The sequence below is a fragment of the Phyllostomus hastatus genome, unplaced genomic scaffold (assembly GCF_019186645.2).
Source record: "Phyllostomus hastatus isolate PE091 unplaced genomic scaffold, TTU_PhHast_1.1 phas_contig_86, whole genome shotgun sequence".
Taxonomy (NCBI): Eukaryota; Metazoa; Chordata; class Mammalia; order Chiroptera; family Phyllostomidae; genus Phyllostomus; species Phyllostomus hastatus.
Window position 1 is genome coordinate 30,594,731 of NW_025333977.1, and position 21,325 is coordinate 30,616,055.

At 46.1% G+C, this 21,325-nt stretch overlaps 1 protein-coding gene across 1 annotated transcript; it reads left to right on the forward strand.

The window, feature by feature from the left end:
- The first annotated feature begins 6,346 nt into the window (after positions 1-6,346).
- SOX2 (SRY-box transcription factor 2) lies at positions 6,347-8,838 on the forward strand. The gene has a single exon (XM_045851533.1). It carries the CDS (start codon positions 6,779-6,781, stop codon positions 7,739-7,741), a length of 963 nt encoding a protein of 320 aa, XP_045707489.1. The 5' UTR covers positions 6,347-6,778; the 3' UTR covers positions 7,742-8,838.
- The last annotated feature ends 12,487 nt before the right edge of the window (positions 8,839-21,325 follow it).

Here is a 21,325-nt window from a genome sequence, read left to right on the forward strand (position 1 = left end):
TGATTTTTTTTTTTTTACCCACTGGTTTGCTTTCAGCTTCTTTTCATGCAAACAGGTAAAAGACTTTCTCCCTTTTCCTTTGATAGTTTTCCTGTCCCTTAAGCAGACCTAATTGATTCCCCCAACTTGCTTTTTGAGGTACCAAACACCTCTGTCCTCTAAGGTAGTTGGTTTTTGTCACTTTTTGTGAGTTTGTATTCTGTCCGATTACACTTCTGAAGAAAGACGACTAAATTCCATTGCTGCAGCTTGGAAGGGGCAGGATAGGAGAAGTGTGGGCTTCCTGCGTGGTGGATTGCTGGTGCAGTGAGTGTGTGCCTGGCATGCACTGGGGTGTCATTCTTGCACCATTTAGGTTTGTTTTTCCCACAAAAGTTGTGGTCACAACTAAATGAAATAATCACAGTTGGAGAATTTAAAACAATCGTCTTTTTTTTTTCTAAAATGAAGGTAACAACCCTAGTAACTGGAAAACTGGGATTCTAAGGAAGCCTCATTCCTTAGAATGGCTATGATTAATTGCACAAGAGTGTGTGGTCAGTTGGGGTGACATGTGTTTGGACCTCCAAGCAGTGATGTACAGGTGTTGCACAGCCCACGGGTGTGTTGGGCCCATTGCAGTTCCTGGTGATCAGTTTGCCAGGTTTTTGGATTTTATTCCCTTTTCCGAATTTTTAAGATAAAAATTACAGGCTTTTTTTTTTTTCAGTGCAGCTGACAACCATGGGTGACAGCTCTTTAAATTTTCAGATTTTTTTTTTTTTAAGGGAATTTCTATTTTAATTAGATCATTTCATGGGTGCACTGTACTTTTTTTTCCCTGGACAATAGCTGCAGAGACACAGAATTTTACCTTAAAAATCACTTGATAATTCAGTAATGAAGTGAAATTGTGAAGTGTAAATCCTTTTTCCAGGAAATATCTGAGCTGGGCCATCTAAAGAATGCACATACATACGTAATGCTATAAGTAATATGATGGTTAGTATATGTATAGCCCTGAAGACATGCACTAGTGATTATATATTATTTTTGTTGCTATAATTTGAAGAGGAAAATATATTTAGTTTTGTAACTACTGAATTTTTTAAATGTATTTATTTCATCAGTGGGAATTAGATGAAAGAGAATGAGTATAAAAAGGAGCTGAATGCAGAGCAGCTCTGCATTCCTTAGGTTTCAAGGGTCCTTACAGCTCTTGAATGAAATTATTTGATAAAATTGGGTCTGGATTGAAATTGCATTTGTTATCCCCTTGTTCATTTGTTATGTGTAATACCACTTCTAGAAATTAAAGCAAGGTGCTGAAGGGACAAAAAAAATATGATTAAGCAATTATAAATTGCCAATCTAACATGTGTCCATGTGCATATCATATACATATCTTTGCCTTAGTAAATAAAAAAAGGATTGAGGTGCATGCTTGTCTTTGTATGATCTAGAAACATTTATTGTAGTTCCCATCAATAATCCTTCATACTTCTAAAATCTAACAAGTTTGGCAATAGGAAGAAAATGAAGGAAATGTAGATGAAAGCGTTTCTATCATTTTGAAAATTGCTTTATAAAAATTGCTCTGGGATTGATTTCCTGTGAGGGATCCTTTGCAGTTATCTAAAGCAAATGTAGTTTGCTTTACTTTACTAATTTTTGCTTTTACTCTCAATATCCTAACTTTTTCCAGCTTGTGTCTTACTATTTTTTAAAAATATGTGATGCTTTCTTAAGGAAAAGAAATCCTCTAATACCTTTTTTACCTCCATTTATCAGTGTTTGTTTCATAAATCTTGGAGAATCAAGTGTTGATCATTCCGGAATTCTTGTGGCATGCTCCAATTTGGAGTGATTGAAGTGTTTTGTGATTTAGTTGGGGGAAGGAAACATTTTTAAAATTGGCTTATACCAGTGTCTTTACTCTGTAATTCTCAGTTTTCTTCTGCTAGGGTGATAAACATCAATAAAACCTCATCTTACCAGATTGCACCAGCATTGTCCTAAACATTGAAATTTTCCTTTATTTTTGGCTTTTCAAAACAGGACATTTTCTTGAGTTGCCACACTTCTCTTTTTCCTTCTACTTGTCTCTGACTTGACATACTGGTATGATCTCTCCCACTGCAGCATGGTCACTGCTACGGCCACTCTCAGTGGACGTAATTGGAAGGTTTGGATCTGGAGGAAACATAACAAAAAAGGGAGGAAAAAAAACCCTTCATTTGGCCAAATCTGGCTCCTAATACATTTAACCAGTTCCAGAATTAGAAAGCCTTTCTGTACATTTTCTTCTATTTCTCTCTCTCTCTTTTTTCCTTACGTAATGAAATTAAAACTTTTGGAGCCCACAGTTGACATTTTTCAGAAAATTGAGTTATCAAGGCAGTAATTATTTCACGGGGAGATAAAACTCTCATAGCCCTAACTGTCAAATAGGGCCCTTTTCAGATTTTAATTACAAAATAAAATTAGTCTGCTCTTCCTCAGGATGGTTTGTGAGTGGTTAAACAGAGCTTTCCCCCCCAATACTGGTGGTCGTCGTCAAACTCTGCTAATTAGCAATGCTGAGAAATTCCAGTTAACAAGGACATTCTCCAAGACTCTGCAGGTTCCCTGCCGTTTGCCTTCATTTCCATAAGAAGATTAAGAGAGGAGGGGAACACACTCAAATGCAGATGCAGAAAAGAAGCGTTTTTTTTTAACAAGCATCATAATAGTAAGATGCTTGGCTAGTTCTCACCTAATTACTGCAAGTTAAACCTCTATTTGCCACTAAGAAGAAAAAATAAGTCTACAGTCCCCTATCCACAAAATTGTTAGTTGGCTTCAGATATAATACTTGAGGAGGCATGAGGGGAGTTTAGGAGAAAAATATCAATGCAAAACTTTATTTTTAAATAAAATTGAGCTATACCTAATCAGTTAAGAATTTTTTGGCTGGGGCCTATGGTAGAACAAAATCAAATCTGAATATCCCAAGACTTAGGCATTTTTATTCTTAATTTCTAACCTTGCTCTAAAAGTGTGCCACTTTTTGTTGCTCATGAAAGGGGAATGTTACACTCTTTGGGTTAAGCACTTTCAATTTTCATAAATTGTGCCAGTGGCAACATTTTAAGTTTTTGAAGGGTGAAGCACCCTCTTCCAATTCTTATTTTGATTCCCTAGTAGTCAACGGTGTATTGTTATCATTACTCTAGCCCTCTGTTACAAACCGAAAACAGTACTCCTTCTTTTTATCCATTTTGATGTTATAATATTTAGGGGCCAATGATGGTGCTGGATTGAAATAGAATGGCTGGTGATCTGATTTTTTAATGCATATGTTCTTTTTTAAAAAATATCCAATGAGAACAATTGTTTCTGCTATCACCATCTTCTTTAATCTTATTTTCATAGCACATTATTATGCATAAACACCAGCCACAGTTAGTTTATTGCCTTGATAAGTACAGCAAGCTTAATTAAAATAAAGCTGTAAATAAATGCAACCAATGATAACACAATTGTAATGTATTTCCATAGCTTATTTATATGATAAAAGCAATTAACAAAAGACCAAGCCAGCCCCTTTAACCTCTTAAATGAATTATTATAGTTTAGGCACAAGCACATGCATCTGAGAATGTATAAAAGCTTTTACGTATCATCCCAAAGGGAAAAAAATGTGCTTCTTACTACTTCCCCTTGAGAAAGCGGAAGAGATTAGAAATATTTACCTCTATAACCATCCGTTATTAATACGTATTTTAATACATATACACCACCATTATCCACACCAACCCCTTGGTTTTATCTTCAAACATAATTATCCATAAGTTTTCATTTTCCCCTGGTTTTTGGAATAATGCTACTAAGCTCGGGCCAATGCATACACAATCATAAAGTGAATGCTTGGTCTGCCCTCCGTGGCGTCTGGACAATCATAATTCATTCATATGTTGAATCTCATAATTTGTACCTCTTTTTTCCATGGTTTAACCTCCCACTTATCTCGAGGTTATATGTGTACATTTCTAAGTTAAGCAAATTAAATCTGATTCTTATGATTTGGTTCCATCGCTTATATGATATGTTGACTTCCCTTTTGTTTAGATTAAGTGTAATTAATTTGATCTTCTTCCCTCCCCCTCATCGTTTTTTTCTTTATTTCCGAACACCTTCTTTTAAAGGTAAAAGCCAGTCTTGGAAAACAGACTCCACCAGTAGGGGGCGCACCAGCCACATCCCTGAAACCAAGTCGCACAGAACAGCCTTAGTGGCCACCTTCTCCAAATCCCTGCAATCTTTTCTCTTTCCTACTCTTCATGTTTATGATTAGCTTAATATTACATCTCGAATAAGCCGAAGATATTGCTTTATTTTGAAGAGTGATATATTTATGCGTTTCGAGGAGGCCAGTCTCTTCCTTCCCGGGTTCCCAAGAACTAAAACAAACCGTAACTTAAGAGGAAAAGGAAAACCGGCGGGGGTGAGGGGGGCGGGGGCGGGGTTGATTGGAAATAATTTACTGAGAAAAGTCTGCTGCAGGATTCTTTCTTTCAACTTTTCTGAGTTTCCAGTAAGCGTATTTATCTTAAGATGAACAAGAACAGAGAAGCCTAGGAGGGCAGGGATTGAAGAAGTTGGAGTGGGGATGATGACGGTTATGGGGAAGTTTGTAAGAAAGAAAACAATGCAAAGTTTTGTAAAGATAATAAATGGAATGTGGCCGACAGATACAGTTTAGTACATTTTCTTAGGGTGAGTAGGGTGGATCAGGGAGGAGAGAGTGTTACAGAAAATAACCCTGATCGTTTAAGCCCTTTATAAAAAAGAAATGGCATCAAGGTTCCCTCCCCCCCCGCTTTGTAGTCAAGTGCATTTTAGCCACAAAGATCCCAACAAGAGAGTGGAAGGAAACTTAGACGGGGCTTTGTTTGACTCCGTGTAGCGACAACAAGAGAAACAAAACTACCTATTTGTAACGGACGTGCTGCCATTGCGCTCCGCATTGAGCGCCTACCTATTGAAATCTTTACGTCCGGACAATGGGAGAGCGGCTAAAATTACCCTCTTGGGTCCTGGGCGGGCAGGATTTCCGAGCCCCTACCCCCGCCCCCACCCTATCCTCCTCCAGCCCTGGCCCTGCTGGGCTCCCCGCTCTCCCAGTCCTGGCCGCCTTTCTCCTGCCCCAACTGCCTGCACCTGTGCCTGGCTCGCACCGCCCAGCCTCTCGGGCCCCAGGCCCCCTCCTAGCGCAGCCCCCAGATCCGGACCGACGGGGCAGTGAAGTCACCAAGGGGAGTGCCGGGGCTGCTTCTGCTGGCGTCCTGGGAACTCTGCTTGGGAGGGAGTTTGCGCGGACTGCCCAATGCCACCTCCGCACCGCGCGGGCACATGTCAGGAAGTTGGGCTAACGCTCCCCCGACGTCCTGCACTGCCGGGCGTTCTTCGGCTGAGCCCTTTCCCCTCCTGCAGCCTCCTTTTGAAACCTACACAACAGAAAGCCTCCTTTGGGGGAGGCTCGGCGGGCCAGAGGGGGGGGGGGCAGAGGACGAGCAGCCCCTTCGCACCGAGCCGTGGAGCGTCGGAGTCAGGCGCGGCGGGCGGGGAGCGGCCAGGCTGCTACCGCCCAGGCCGAGCCGAGCTGGGGCAGCGAGGAGCGTGGCGGCAGTTCTCCGGGCCTGCCTGACCCTCAGCTCTGGCCTCGGCCAAGCAGGATTAATTTTTAAAACAGAACAAATTGCGTGGAAGCTAGGAGGGTTTTGAGGACAGAGCTTTTAACTTCTGGTCGGGGTGGTGCGCGGAGGTGCGAGCGAGTTGCGGGCCCCCGCAGGGAAAGAGGGGCGAGGCGAGAAGCCCAGAGAGGCTGGCGCTGCGGGACGTGCGCGCAGGAGCGGGAGCACCAGCACTCCCCGACCTGGCGCCACCCGCTCCCTGTGGCCCCAGTTGGGCCGGCGCCCCGCGCCGCCCCTCGGCCCTGCCCCACCCCCACACCGTGGCGGCCTCTCGCTCCCCGTCCCTGTCTCCGCAGCGCGCAACGAAAAGTGAATCACTGCGAAGTTTAAAGAGAAACGTCGCAGTCTCAGTGCTGTTTACCCACTTCCTTCGAAAAGGCGTGCGGTGTGACCTGTTGCTGCGAGCGGGGATACAAAGGTTCCCCAGTGGCGGGCGGGCGCTGGGAGCCGGCGGCCCCTCCCCGCGCTGCGCTCGGCCCCGGCCTCCCCCGCGCGGCCCGCGCGCGCCGCAGGCCCCGCCCCGTTTCATGCAAAACCCGGCGGCGAGGCTGGGCTCGAGTGGAGGAGCCGCCGAGCGCTGATTGGTCGCTGGAAACCCATTTATTCCCTGACAGCCCCCATCACATGGATGGTTGTCTATTAACTTGTTCAAAAAAGTATCAGGAGTTGTCAAGGCAGAGAAGAGTGTTTGCAAAAGGGGGAAAGTAGTTTGCTGCCTCTTTAAGACTAGGACTGAGAGAAAGAAGAGGAGAGAGAAAGAAAGGGAGAGAAGTTTGAGCCCCAGGCTTAAGCCTTTCCAAAAAATAATAACAACAATCATCGGCGGCGGCTGGATCGGCCAGAAGAGGAGGGAAGCGCCTTTTTTTTTTATCCTGATTCCAGTTTGCCTCTCTCTTTTCTTCCCCCAAATTATTCTTCGTCTGATTTTCCTCGCGGAGCCCTGCGCTCCCGACACCCCCGCCCGCCTCCCCTCCTCCTCTCCCCCCGCCCGCGGGCCCCCCAAAGTCCCGGCCGGGCCGAGGGTCGGCGGCCGCCGGCGGGCCGGGCCCGCGCACAGCGCCCGCATGTACAACATGATGGAGACGGAGCTGAAGCCGCCGGGCCCGCAGCAAACTTCGGGGGGCGGCGGCGGCGGCGGCAACTCCACCGCGGCGGCGGCGGCCGGCGGCAACCAGAAGAACAGCCCGGACCGCGTCAAGCGGCCCATGAACGCCTTCATGGTGTGGTCCCGCGGGCAGCGGCGCAAGATGGCCCAAGAGAACCCCAAGATGCACAACTCGGAGATCAGCAAGCGCCTGGGGGCCGAGTGGAAACTTTTGTCGGAGACGGAGAAGCGGCCGTTCATTGATGAGGCTAAGCGGCTGCGAGCCCTGCACATGAAGGAGCACCCGGATTATAAATACCGGCCCCGGCGGAAAACCAAGACACTCATGAAGAAGGATAAGTACACGCTGCCCGGCGGGCTGCTGGCCCCGGGCGGCAACAGCATGGCGAGCGGGGTCGGGGTGGGCGCCGGCCTGGGCGCGGGCGTGAACCAGCGCATGGACAGCTACGCGCACATGAACGGCTGGAGCAACGGCAGCTACAGTATGATGCAGGACCAGCTGGGCTATCCGCAGCACCCGGGCCTCAACGCGCACGGCGCCGCGCAGATGCAGCCCATGCACCGCTACGACGTGAGCGCCCTGCAGTACAACTCCATGACCAGCTCGCAGACCTACATGAACGGCTCGCCCACCTACAGCATGTCCTACTCGCAGCAGGGCACCCCTGGCATGGCGCTCGGCTCCATGGGCTCGGTGGTCAAGTCCGAGGCCAGTTCCAGCCCCCCTGTGGTTACCTCTTCCTCCCACTCCAGGGCGCCCTGCCAGGCCGGGGACCTCCGGGACATGATCAGCATGTATCTCCCCGGCGCCGAGGTGCCGGAGCCGGCCGCGCCCAGCAGACTTCACATGTCCCAGCACTACCAGAGCGGCCCAGTGCCCGGCACGGCCATTAACGGCACACTGCCCCTCTCGCACATGTGAGGGCCGGACAGTGAACTAGAAGGGGGGATTTTTCAAAGGAAAAAAGAGGGAAATTGGGAGGAGAGTAAAGAAACAGCGTGGAGAAAAACCCGGTACACTCAAAACAGACAAGTCATCACCCACAGCAAGTGACATCTGTCTGCAAAAGAGAACACCGATCCCGTCTACACTCACAAAAAAGCGCGCCGCGATACCGACACAAAAACTTTTATGAGAGATCCTGGACTTCTTTTGGGGGGACTATTTTTGTACAGAGAAAACCGGTGGGGTGGGCTGGGGAGGGCGAGGGAATGGACCTTGTATAGACCTGGAGGAAAGAGAACTACGCAAAACTTTTTAAAAGTTCTAGTGATACGGTAGGAGCTTTGCAGAAAGTTTGCAAAAGTCTTTACCAATAATATTTAGAGCTAGTCTCCAAGCGACGAAAAAAACGTTTTAATATTTGCAAGCAACTTTTGTATAGTATTTATCGAGATAAACATGGCAATCAAAATGTCCATTGTTTATAAGCTGAGAATTTGCCAATATTTTTCAAGGAAAGGCTTCTTGCTGAATTTTGATTCTGCAGCTGAAATTTAGGACAGTTGCAAATGTGGAAAGAAGAAAATTATTAAGATTTGGACATTTTAATTGTTTAAAAATTGTACAAAAGGAAAAAAAAACTAGGATAAGTACTGGTAAAACTGTCTCCGTGGTCTTTAAAGGAGCAAAAGTTTTAGATTGTACTAAATTTTTTTTAACTTACTGTTAAAAGAAAAAATGGCCATGCAGGTTGACATCACTGGTAATTTATAATAGCTTTTGTTTCCCAACTTTTCATTTTGTTCAGATAAAAAAAACATGAAATTACTGTGTTTGAAATATTTTCTTATGGTTTGTAATATTTCTGTAAATTTATTGTGATATTTTAAGGTCCCCCCCTCCCCTTTTATTTTCCGTAGTTGTATTTTAAAGATTCGGCTCTGTATTATTTGAATCAGTCTGCCGAGAATCCATGTATATATTTGAACTAATACCATCCTCATAACAGGTACATTTTCAACTTAAGTTTTTACTCCATTATGCACAGTTTGAGATAAATAAATTTTTGAAATATGGACACTGAAATTATTCTTGAGTCTTTCATTTATTTGGATAACATTGATTATACTTAACTCCTTGGGGAATGTGCTGTGCTCATCCAAGAAACCAAAATTCCTAAAACCTTGGTATTCTATTCCAGTAGCATGTGCTAATGTTAACAGCAACAAATAAATGACTGGATGATTAATTAAGTACTCGGAAAATGTGAAATGCTGTGTCATTTCTAAAATAGAAACTGGAGACATATATTGTAAGTCCACCCCCTCCTTTCCTAAGCAGCATGAATAAGCATGATGGGGACTTATACTTAAACTGATTTATGCCACTTGTTGCCAGAAAGGAGTCAATTCTGAAAATTTTCATGTAGCTTAGCAGATGGGGTATTGAGCCAAGTCAGAACGAGGTTGGCTGGTTTTGTTTTCGTTTTCTTCACAGTACAATGGCCCTTTGGAAACCTGGTTAGAGGGGGAAATGATGCTTCTTGTATCGGAATAATTGCGAACTAGACATGCAAAGTGCTCATCTGCTGGGTGGGTGTTTGGATTACTCCAGCCCTGCTATTGTCTGAGAGGAAACAAGTGGTTTGCTTTCTTTGTTCCTTGACTTTATAAACTTTCTCCCCTAATTTTCCTGTTTAGGGGTGAGGGAAAGAGAAGAGCATCTGGCAAAACTCCCCGATTTATCACGGCTATTATTATTACTATTATTATTATTTATTTTCTTTTTTCCTCTCTCTCTCTCCACGAATTCCATTTCTTAAATTGGCAGCGCGGGTCCAAGAGCCTGTAGCCCCAAATCGGATAATCTCTGCAGCTGATAACAAGCAAAAAAGAAGCTGGGCAACAGCCGTATTAAAGAAGAAAACAACTCTGAGGTAGATATTTTACTTTGTCCGGTCTAATCACATTTGGAGATTATTATGCTTTTGATCTTTTAACCATGTTTTACTACAGTAGTGGGGAGGGGTAGAGGGAGGGGTGGAGAAACAAGACTGGATTTGTTTTTTTCTTTTGCCCTAGGAAAGGTAAAGAAAGACTATATAGTTGTCCTCAGTGGGAGCGGAAAAGTTGGGGAATCGCCCTGGTCTTTTGCAATAGCAATGTTTCTGCATCACAACCGACTCGCGCTTTGGCGCAGCCGGAGAATCATGTACGACTCGGTGAACTTTTCTTCCTCACTTACTAGTTACCTCGCTCATCTTCCCCCACCTAAGGGGACCAAGAATCAAGAGTCAGGCTTTCTTAAGAGCGTGGATTTGCTTCCCACCATTTCAAGGGCTTGTTGTGTCAACTTGTTACAACTTTGGAGAAGTTGAAATTCGTCAGCGCCTTCCCACCTTAAGTACCGGCTGCAGCCACTGAGTTAGCTCATCCATTTGGCTTGCATTTTCTCGTTTTCCCAGAAAGTGTTTCTTATTCTTGGTGTTGGTAATGTTAGTTCTGGGGTCGGCTGGGATATCTTCATATTTTCTGTATTTTGATCACATGTGGATTGCTTTATTTTCAGTGTATATTGGTTTTTATTTATTCTTGTTGTATCCCTATTTTTAGGGTAATATTTTACTGGGAAAGGAAAATTATTATGCCAGTTCCCAATTCTAAGCCAGGCATTTCTCTCCCCCCCCCCCTAATTAATGCAGAGACTCTGAAAGAATTTCCCCCCAGCCTGGCCAGCCATTGTAATGCATATACGGATTATTCACGTGGTAATGAGCACTTTCGACAGTTCTTGCTCACATACGAATAAAAGAAACTTTGAATAAAGATCCAAATGATCTTGCTGGGGGGTGGGGAGGATATTCCCAGCATTTGAGCCAATCAACTGTATGGAGAGTATATATTTGAAAAATAGAGATATATTAGAAATATGTATCGGGGTTTAGAGTAGTTGCACTGCACTGACTTCTCTTAGAAAATAAAATAAAAAGAGCCCACAGAATCAGACTTAAAAAAGCAACTTTTTGGCAAAATGCTCAGGTTCAAATATTTTGCAAGAGGGAAGACAGAAATAGTTGGGGAAGTTAAACTAGTTTTGAATGATCGTCACTCTTCATAAAACAAGAGAACTTCCCACCCCCTCCTGCCCCTCCCTGTCCTAACCAAATGAAAGCTAAAGTATTTTATTTGTAAATATAAATTATTTTGGTAATCTGCACTTAAAAAGAATGATACATGTGTCATCATTCATTTAATTGGGTTAATGGTCCCCCAAAGATGTGTAGTTTCATGGCTAGATTAATACTGAACATATAATATTTTAATTATAACATGATTTCCAAGAAGGAGTTCAACCCTTAAACTTGCCCAGAGATGGTTATTTCCCAGTGCTGAAATTAGTTGTTGAGTGTTCAGTTCCTTCCTCAGGATATTATTCTGCTCACTAAAACCATTTAATTTCCAGTCTAAAGGGGTGAATTTAATGTTTTGTTAGCCTACACACTGAATAGAAATGTGCAGAAGGATGAGATTATAGTTTGTTCCCTTGGCAATTTTTTCTCTACCCCCGAGTCCCCTCCTTACTTTAAATAAAGAGCGTTAAAATATTTTGCTGAGCTGTAGTAGATTAGCAAGGTTTCTTGCCAATGCTGGGAAGCTGGTATTACAGACGGTCCCAGGGGAAAATGGCTCACATTAACCACTAAATGAATATTTGACAAGGGCTCATTCGGAGGTATTATTACTATAAACGTGTCCCTACTGGACTTTTCAAGGGTCAAAGAGCAACGCTTCAATTAATTATTTAGTCTGCTAGTAGATTTGGTTGTAATAGCTGTACTTATTTCTAGAACCAACACATTCTTACAGTAGGAAATCTCAGGAGAATCTTCTCCATCAGCAATGCCTTGGATTGAAATACACACAGAGGCCTGGTATTCTAAAGCTGATTTTTTTCATAAAACCTTTTCTTGGGCAGGGCAGGGGGGTGGGGAGCAGGGGTAGAGTCTCCTTTGCTATTTCATTTACTGTTTTTGGTTTAAAGGGAAAAAAAATCAAGAACATAAGTTATTCTTATTTGCTACATGTCTAGCAAAGTCTTTTATGGCGTTTCACTTTGGGGAGAGAGGGGAGGCGATTTATTTATAACATTTGCCTTTTCCAAGTGGACGTGTCACAAAATTTCAGAGACTGAGGCAGGGTATGAATTTAGAAAGGGTACACACTCCTGTTTGCCAATAAAATTTGGGTTTTAAAATCGGGAGCTGAGTACCCTTGCGTTCTAGTCATCTCAGCAAATTGGGGTGCCGGATCCTCTGTCCTCCCCTCCTTCCCACCTATTGGTCTGAACACCTTCAGCTGTAGTTGGGGGTGGGGGAAGACTTTCATTTCTGTGTGTCAGTAAGTTCCTCCATGGCCCTAGGTTAAATGGCAAAGGCATGATTTTGAGAGTATGATTCCTTAACAAGAATATAAGGTGAATGAATAAGAGATAAGCTGCAAGGGGTGAGGGGACGGGATGCTGTAGTTACAAACCCAATTCATTCAGCTTTTCAAAACTTTTGTTGTGGGAGCTCCATTGACGGCTTTTGAGCTGCCAGTTTTCTCACATTAAAAAGAACTGATCAGCGCCTCAGGGGGACAAGAAATACTGCTTAACTGCATAGTGATGGGGTCTTCATTTAGAACCATTACAAGAAGAAAATTAAACAGTGCCTTTGTGTGCACAAGGTTTACTTTTCAACTGCTAACAGTTTATAGCTAACTGCTCTGAGATTGAAGTTTGGCTGTGGTTTGTCAACTGCTAGCTGGCACTGCTTATTTATTTATTTATTTGTTGTCAATTTAAAGAGCTTTTTATATCCCCACCCCACCCCCCTTTATTTCTTACTCTTGGAAAATTTTCAAAACAGGTCCTCATATTTGGCTTTATGAAAAGAGTTTGCCATGAGCTTTAGCAAAGACTGGAGTTAACACTCTCTAGTACTACCCCCACCCCATTATTGCCTTAAAATAATTTGTATCTCACTTTTTTATGCTGTTTTTTCTTGTTTTGAAAAGCAAAGGCTGCTTTTCATGACTCTAGTAGTGGGGTTGGGAATCAGGGTTGATTTATTTTTCTTTCTTTTTTTTTTTGACTAAAATTGCAAGATGGCTGGGTGGATTTCCTTTGGGACCTTGTCTATAACAGGAGAAGGGGAAGGGGACAGGAGAAGGGGAAGAAACTTGACTTTTACTGTGGAAAATGTGGATAAAGTTCAAAGGGACACAGCCTCCAGAGTTCTAGAGTAAGCAGCTGTGAAAGGAACTTTCCAAAGACTGAGAAATTGCCCAAACCAGAAAATTGGCTTGGCGTCTTTCATAGTTACTTTTTATTAAAAATTTTGCTGGAAACATGACCTCTGATATCACCCACGGAGACTTGTAATGTCTCTCCCTTCTCGAGACATTGTCCAGTTTTACAATTCTTGTTTTCAATTTTTAGTTTGCTTTCTGTAGCCTTTAGGAAATAAGGGAGTTGACTTTCTTATTTTGGCTAAAAGACTTCTCTTTGGGAGGGTGGATTACTAAGACGAGGCCAAGATTTCCCACGGGCAGAGCACTCTCTTTCTGTATGCAGGTCACTAGATGGATTTTATTTTATATCTTTGGTGAGATTTTTTTGTTGTTGTTGGTTCCTTGAACAGAGTATTCCGTTTCTCTACAGAAGCAAATAGAACATCTTTTCCTTTTAGGATTCAAAGATGTTTACAGCTTTGGAGCTTTTGGACTTGAGATACTTGCTCTACTTTGCAAATAAGTGTCAGGTGATTTAAAAGCTCCAAGAAGTCATTCGTTTCATGACCCGTCTGCCTGCACGTACAGAATGAAACGTGCACTATCCATAAAGATTTTGGCTCTCTGAACTATCATTTGCCTCCCTCTTTGGGCTTCGGGGCTGGGTGCTGAGCACAGCCCTGGGCGATCAGCACTCTGTCCTCCCACCGTCCCGCCCTGCCCTAAGGAGTGCACCGCGCCCAGCGCCAGGAGCGGGCGCACCCAGCAAATGGAATCTGAAGCGGGCAAGACATCCCTGCGGGGCCCCGCGGGGCCCGCGGCCCTGAGCGAGGACAGCCCCCCATGCGACTCCCTGGGAAATTTCCCTGAGAAGGCTTTGTCTGGGGCTCAAGTTCTCTGCGCCCGGACCCTGCCAAACAGCCGATTTTCTCTCTCCCAGCTCTGGCGGCGGGTCCATGTGCAGTGAGTCTGGAAAGTCACCCGAGGTGTTGTGGGCCCTTATCCCTCCAGTGGCCTTTTCCTCCAGCGCCACAGCCCCAGGCCCCTCTACGTTGACCTCGTGACCCCGAAGGCAGGCGGTTCTAGGACCCAAACTTCCCACAGCGAAGGCTGTCCCACTGAAGTCCTATCTTCCTCTTGCCTCTCACCCCTAGCCTTTACTTTTAAGGGGTTGTTTGTCCCTGTTTGGTGCCAAGGCTCAGCATTAGCACTCTACCTCTGAGTCCTTCCTGATGCCAGAGGCTGCCGATTGGCACAGCCGTGGGAAGCCGCAGGAGCGTCTGGGCTCCCTGCGACACTGGGCCTCTAGGGTCAAAGCAGGTGGGGATGGGAGGATGCAGACCCTTCGCTTTCTCGTTCGTAAAACAGGGATAATATGTATTTACCTTGCAGAAGATGAGTGCAAAGCCATGGACAAAAAAATGGATTAATTGATAACTATTACTTTTCTTACTGTCTGGTGTAGTTAGGTTCTAGGGAAGGCAAGACAGTCCCATTTGAGACACCAGAGAGTAATACAGTAATACAGAAATTCGGGCCCATCCTCTACTTGCTGGTGTTGGGGAATGAAATTAATTTTATTCAGTCCACTCTTCTCCCTTTAACAGTGCTCTTCCTGGATGCTGTTTACATAGGAAGTTATCCTGCAAACTTGCCATCCCTGGGCATCTTCCTGAAGGGAGGGATACCAACATTCCAGGCAGAAGCAGCCCCCACTCTCTGAAGGCAGAAAAATAATTACTGTATTAAAAGGAGCGGTGAATTCTTCCCGAGGGTTCTTATCGCTGGCAGCCAGGCCAGAAGCGGGACTGCGCCCCCACCCCCACCTCGTGACGTCAGGGTCGGCAGGGCCTCGGGGATAAAGTGATACACTGATTGGTTTGCGTGTTCCAGAAAGGGCAATCCGAACACTCGCAGGGCGAGGTCAGTGGAGTCCGTCTCCATCCCCACTATCCAGCCCCAGTTCTCGGGTGCGGAGGGTCTCGCACTCCAGGGCATAACCCAAATCTTCAATGCAGACGCACAACACCCATCGCCATGGCGTCGGAGCTTGTAGACTGCCCCTCTTCCGGGCATATATTTGAAGTTATTTGACTTGCCAGACAGAGTCTGTTGTCAGGTCTTAAAAGAGTTGTTTTTGTTTTGTTTTGAGAGCTGAACAGATCATGCCAAAAGCCTTAACAAAGTACATTGTAGCTTGATTTTATGTAGTCCTGTATAATTTTCAACAGTGGATTAAGAATTGGACTTCCAAAGAGTTTTCTGGTTCTGAAGTAGACTCATCGTTAGGATAGTTGCTTCTGGCCGTATGCCATTTTTATTTTCTCTTTCCTCCTGTACTCCTAATAATTTGTATAGATTTTTATATTTTTATAATCTTATTTAAGAATTGAGACAGTATTGCTGAGAGAATTCCTTGGAACCACGATTTAAACTTTTGGTAAGAAGATAAACATTGGTCCATGGACTCTAAAATGGATAGAACTCTGTTGGGTGAAAGCATCTCAGTGTTTCTAGCAGATGTACTTCCCAAGTGTTCTTTACAAATCAGTTTAATTCACTGAATGCCCTTCTAATGGAAGGGGCCCTGGGACCTGGGCCTCATGTTCTGATATTGGTCCAGGATCTAACAGACTAGTGATTTGCTGAGAATTAGCCAACATTTCACATACGGTCTGTTTCATATGAATTCACATCCAGGTAGATTTGACTATCATAGTTAACAGCTCAAATCTGGGTTATCGCATAAATGCACAGTTTAATAAGTCTGGAATTCGAAGTGGCAAACCTGTGTTCTTCTGGTCAAAGTCTTCCCTTTCTTTGTTTCTCCCCTCCTCCCACCTCCAAGGAAATTTCTTCAAACCAGGTTTATCTTGTGAGTTTGTTTACCCCAACTTCTGCTAAACTGGACTAACACTCTCTCATCAGTTTTCTAAACACCCTCATCAGCTTAGTGAAATGGTGCAAAAACATCTTGGAATCTAAGATGGCAAAATAAACCTGAGCATATGGAGGAAGACTTCCGTGGTCAGGAAATTTATTTAAATAATATATTTAAATGTTTAGCTCACACTTCAGCCTCCATGACTCCCTTACCACCCTCTTTTGCTTTGCTCACTCCCGGAGGGCTCTTGGGTACCCCACCTCTATTAGCAAGCTGTTTCACCAGCATAAATTATGAAAGCATTTCAAGCAGGCCCTTCTGATAAGATAAATCAGGGACTTTTCTCTTTTGCATGTTTCTGCTTTCATTCACATTGAAACTTCTTCCTGAGCCATGCTGCAGTGTCTATGTACAAACTTACTATCGCCCTGTAAGCTATGGAGGTATGCTTTTAATAGGAAAATCAGGTAATCTTTTTTTTTAGAACCCATAGAAGTTAAGGATACACAATATTTCATGGTTAGTCATGTGAGCTTCCAAATTAGCTGCATATAAAGTATTTTAAGATTTTTTTTTTGGCTGTCACTGGCTGGCAATACTCATTTTGTGTGTGTGTGTGTGTGTGTGTGTGTGTGTGTGTGTGTGTTGGTTTGAAAAGCAGGAAGAAATGTAATGAATTGAGTGCTGTCAGAGATGTCTTCTGTTTGAACAATCTGCGATGGGCTGAATGGCAGGGACTCCCTCATCCAGTGCAGGTGCAGTAGAGCTGGGGAAGGGGGGAGGGGGGCTCCCTCTGTTCAGTCAAAAAGCACCATTCTCCACAATAGACCACACACTGACAGCCAGCGTGACATCAACTCACACTTTCATACCCACCCCCCATCCATAGTTCTGAGTTCACAAAGTGGCCATACAGTAGCCTTGGTTAGGTTCCTTTAATGAACATTTTGTGGCTCCTATGACCAACATTGAAATCTGCTGAGCCCTGGGAGGAACAACTACATTTTTTTATCGTGAGTTCCCAATCAAAATGTATAGCAATAGGTGATCAAAGTTAATCTGGTCTCTCCACTCTCTCCCAATACCAATGCCCACAACAGACCCCAGATGATCGAAAACTCTGAGTTTAAAGTTCTCAGACTTACTTAGTTTCCAAGGAACTATCTTCTCATGTCCCCAGAGAGGCCAAACAGGAAAGGAGAGAAGGAAAAAATTTGTGACTTTATTTAGACTTAAAAGGACCTCTAGTATTTTATTTATGACGCGTGAGAGGGTTAATCCTGTAAATGAAGAGACATTAATCTTGTGGAGTGGAGTCTGTCCCCTTTTGAATTGGTTTCACTGGGGAGAGTGGTGGGAGATAGCGAAGGGGCTCAGTAAAGGCACTAACTTTTAAAACTCGACCAAGATGCGACCACACTCGGGCTGCCCCACCGCTGCCAGGGTGCTGCTGGGGCCGGACCTTCCGAAGACTTCATTTTACATTTGTCTAAACTCTGGCCTTGGTGCCCCGGTTTTAAAGGGAATTATTCAAAGGAGGAAACTACCAGAGAAACTGTTCTAGTCAATTCCTTTCCCCCACCCGGTTCCTACTCTTCTCCGCCCCCACCCCCTTCGCCACTTCTTAGTCTGGAATCTGCGCCTTTAGTAGGAAGGGGGAGGAGCGACGCCAGGCCCCTACTGGCAAAGATGCTTCCCCCAGAGCTGCCCCCGCAGGGGCCCGGTCCCCAAGGTCCTGCTGCCCCTGGCTGGTTTCCCTCTGTGCCGATCCGTGTTGGAGCACCGTGCCGAAAAAAGTTGCTCCCTGTTTGCGTATTTCAAAAAATTATATATAACCATGTATTTATTTTTACCGCGGTAACAAATACAAACTTTCTACCTCTCGGAGCGAAACCTTTCTTAATCATTCGCCTAAATATTGTTCCGTGGGTGGAGGGCAGGAATAGGGAGACCTCTGAGGCCAGCGGCCACAGCATTCCCCCCACACCCTCCTCAGTGCGGAGGCCAGGCTCTGGGAGTCAGGTAGGGCGGGGCTCAGGGCAGAGATTTGGTGTGCAGGCTGCATAAGGGCCAAGTTCTTTAAAACCTCAAATAACACAGGAGAAATGGATCTGACCATCTCCATAGATCCCTTTGCTTGCAACTGTGAATTGCCGGGTGGCCTGCCTTAGGTATGCCTACGGCGCCTACTAAAGTCTGGGCCTAGGACGAGGGGCGTCTCTCCCTGCGCTCGACCTACTGCCGGCCTGATAGCCGCCGGGTCTTCCGGCAGGTACACACCCATAATTAATCTTTCTTATTAAGGCCTCCATTCTGCACCCAAGGGGCAACTCAAACCCATTTAGATTTCCTTGGTTGGCTGCACAAATTTAAGTGGGCAAAGAGTTATAAACCTAATAACAGAGGGCGGGGGACAGTGATTTGAGAAGACGGAAGGATTCACCAGGGGTGTATGGATGCTGCGGGCCTTTCCCGCCCCAGTCACCTGCCTCCGGGTGCACGCCAGGCTCTGGGAAAGAAAATGCACCTCCCACGCACACACCGCGCGCAACCTCCCTACACACACCTACTCCCCGACCCTGTAGCTCACAAGTACACTTACAGTGAGTTGGCCTGTTCCGGATCCCTTATGAAAACCCTCCCAGAAAGGCAAAATTCTCAGAGCATCCCAAACCAGGAAATTTCCAGGGAACCAGAGGTTTGCATTGTTCGCGATTAATTGAGAATAATTAACACTGGAGACCGTTAATCACCACTTTGCTGCTCTCTTCCTCCTTTCGGGGCTGTGGCGACGGCCTTTGGTGCTCCGGCAGCCGGCGCGGGTGGGTTCGCTGGTGAAAGTGAAGACGTCGTGGTAGCTGTCACCCAGTTCGGCTGTACTTTTTAAAACGCTCGCATATTGTTTGATTACTAATTTGAGTTAATATGATCTTTATGGCAACATAACAGTGGATAATTGGCCTTTTTTTCTGAACAACAATGTAAATCACAATCGCTTTATTATTTAATAACGTCAAACGCTTCGTTGGATTGGCCCCGACCGAGAAGACCTTTTCTTTCTAGACAGTGTTGTGGAGGAAGAACAATGAAGATCTAATTGTGGAGATTTCATAAGTTGGCTCCCGTAAATGAACAGCTTAGATATGGAAGTTCCAGCAGATGTGGGCACTATTCCCCGTAGGAACTCCACCCCCACCCTCGCGCACGCAGCCCAAACAGTCTATTGGAGGGTTTTTTTTGTGGTGGTGGTGGTGGTGGTGGTGGTCCTCAGATCCTAGCAACCACCTAAATCTTCCAGCAGCAATTAGAGCGTTTATCGGGCTTGCTCTCCAGCCCTTTCTTTATATCGCCGGTTTAGCATGAAGGCGTTGAGTCCGCACACCAAACTAGCGCAACTCCTAGAGCCCCCACCACTAATACGCCCCTTCGGCCCCTTCGGTTGTTGGACATGGAGAGCACGGGCCTGGGGCCTTTTTAAAGTCTTTTTTTGTTTTGATTTGATTTTTAAAGCGAATTCACCAACGCAGTGTCTTGGCATATACTTGTTTCAGGCAGTTTTGCAAGGGATGGGAGCCATTGTTTTGCAAATACCTGGAAAAGCAGAGGAAACCTAGAGACCCCCTCAAATACAGACGGCAACGCTCGGAAGAAATGGGTACCCGCTGCTCGAATTACATTAGTCCCCAAAGCCTCCCTTCTAACGGTTTTCTGTGGCGCTTGTGCTGGCTTTTGCTGTCCCTGGAGGGCCGCTGTCTCTGGCGCCCTCAGACTTCGGAGTCCTTTGCAAATGAATCCTCGCCATTTGGAATTCGGGTCAAGGAGAGAGACTCCGAATCTACAGCAGGTTTTGTTTTTGCGTGTGTCCGTCTCTCCATTTTATTCAACTTGTACTGCCTGTCGGGAGACGGAACAATTCGCTACCCCCCCCCCCTCGCTTCTAAGACAAACAGGAGGTGAGAAATGCGGCTCCTGCACACGCGCCCTCAGGGCCCCCCTCCCCTCCCCGCCCCCACCCCGCGCACCAACGGTGCAGCTGCCCTCCGCCGGGGTGGAGACATTTCCCCCCTCTCTCTTCCCACCAGCATTTCCAATCAATCGACGGTTCTAAAGTCGTGTTCACATTTTCGGCCACCTTCCAATTTCTTTCCGGTCCACTCTCTCCCTTTCTGAGAACCTGGAAAGCGACAAGGGAAAGAGTTGAAGAACTGAAAGAAGGCCCTGGGTTTTTAAAACTCCCCCCACCCACCCCCGGTGAAAAGTGTATTTTACCACAAGAAGCGCACTGGGAAACTTTCCCTAACAGGAGTGGCGCGCAGTGTTATTCTTTTCCAAGGGCCCGCTGGCCTCCCCGCCTCCGCTGGACAATGCGCGCTTTGAGGCTCGGTGGCCTGCAGGCAGCGGGAGACGAGGGGTCTGCGCGGCCTTCCTCCAAGGGGCCCGCAGCTGGGAGAGCGCTGGGCAGGCAGCCGGGCTGGGGAGGCGGACTGCGCAGGAAGAGAAACCGTAAAAGTTAGATTTTCCGCCCCACCCCCAGCCCGCCACAGAGGCAGGCTTTCAGGACCTGGGGCCAGGACGGAAGGAGAAGGGGATGTGAGAGCCACCCCCCCTCCACCCAAACATTTTATTTCGACACAGAATTACGCATTCTGCATTTTCCATCCTCCTTGCCCTCACTCTTGGGCACCTGGTCTCCAGTTGATAATATCTCAACCCGAGTCTTAAACGCTCAAACCGACGCTGGTCCCAGCCAGCCTTCCCCACGCTGGGGCATCCGGGGTGCCGCACCACAGAAAAGCCTCTGGGCCAGGCGCTCTGGGACATCACTTCTAGTCTGGGTGTGTGTGTGTGTGTGTGTGTGTGTGTGTGTGTGTGTGTGTTTCTTTCTCCCCAAGAGAACACCACCGCCCTCCCCTCCAAAAAGTCTCCAGGTTAGGACCTTTGAGATCAGTAGAAGCCCTCATATACGGTTACCATCTTGGGGGAAGCATTTGTCTGATGTTTCAAAACGTATACCGAACGGGAGCGTCAGGCCACGTGCTGTGCCTTCGAAACGCTGCTGTGAGCCCCAGCTTTCAGAGCCGCGGAAGCCGGGGCTGGCGTGGCGGAGGCGCCGAAGCCTACGGAGGGCGTCCGGGCCCCGCGCTGCGCTGCACGGTCTGGCCGCGGCACCGAGTGAGGAGAATTATCTGGAGCATGTTTGATCAGGGGCTGCGCAGTCGCCTCTGCCTTATTTGTTTGTTTGTAATCTCATATTTAGCAAGCTGCGACGGCGGCGGCAAGAAAGGAAAGGATGGAGGAGGGGGCTGCGCCGTAACCACACCCCTTCCTAATGAGTAATTTCCATATGTGCGCCTCCCGCATCTAGCGCCCTCTTTTTCCCGACGCTGCTGTGCTGCTGCGTCCTGC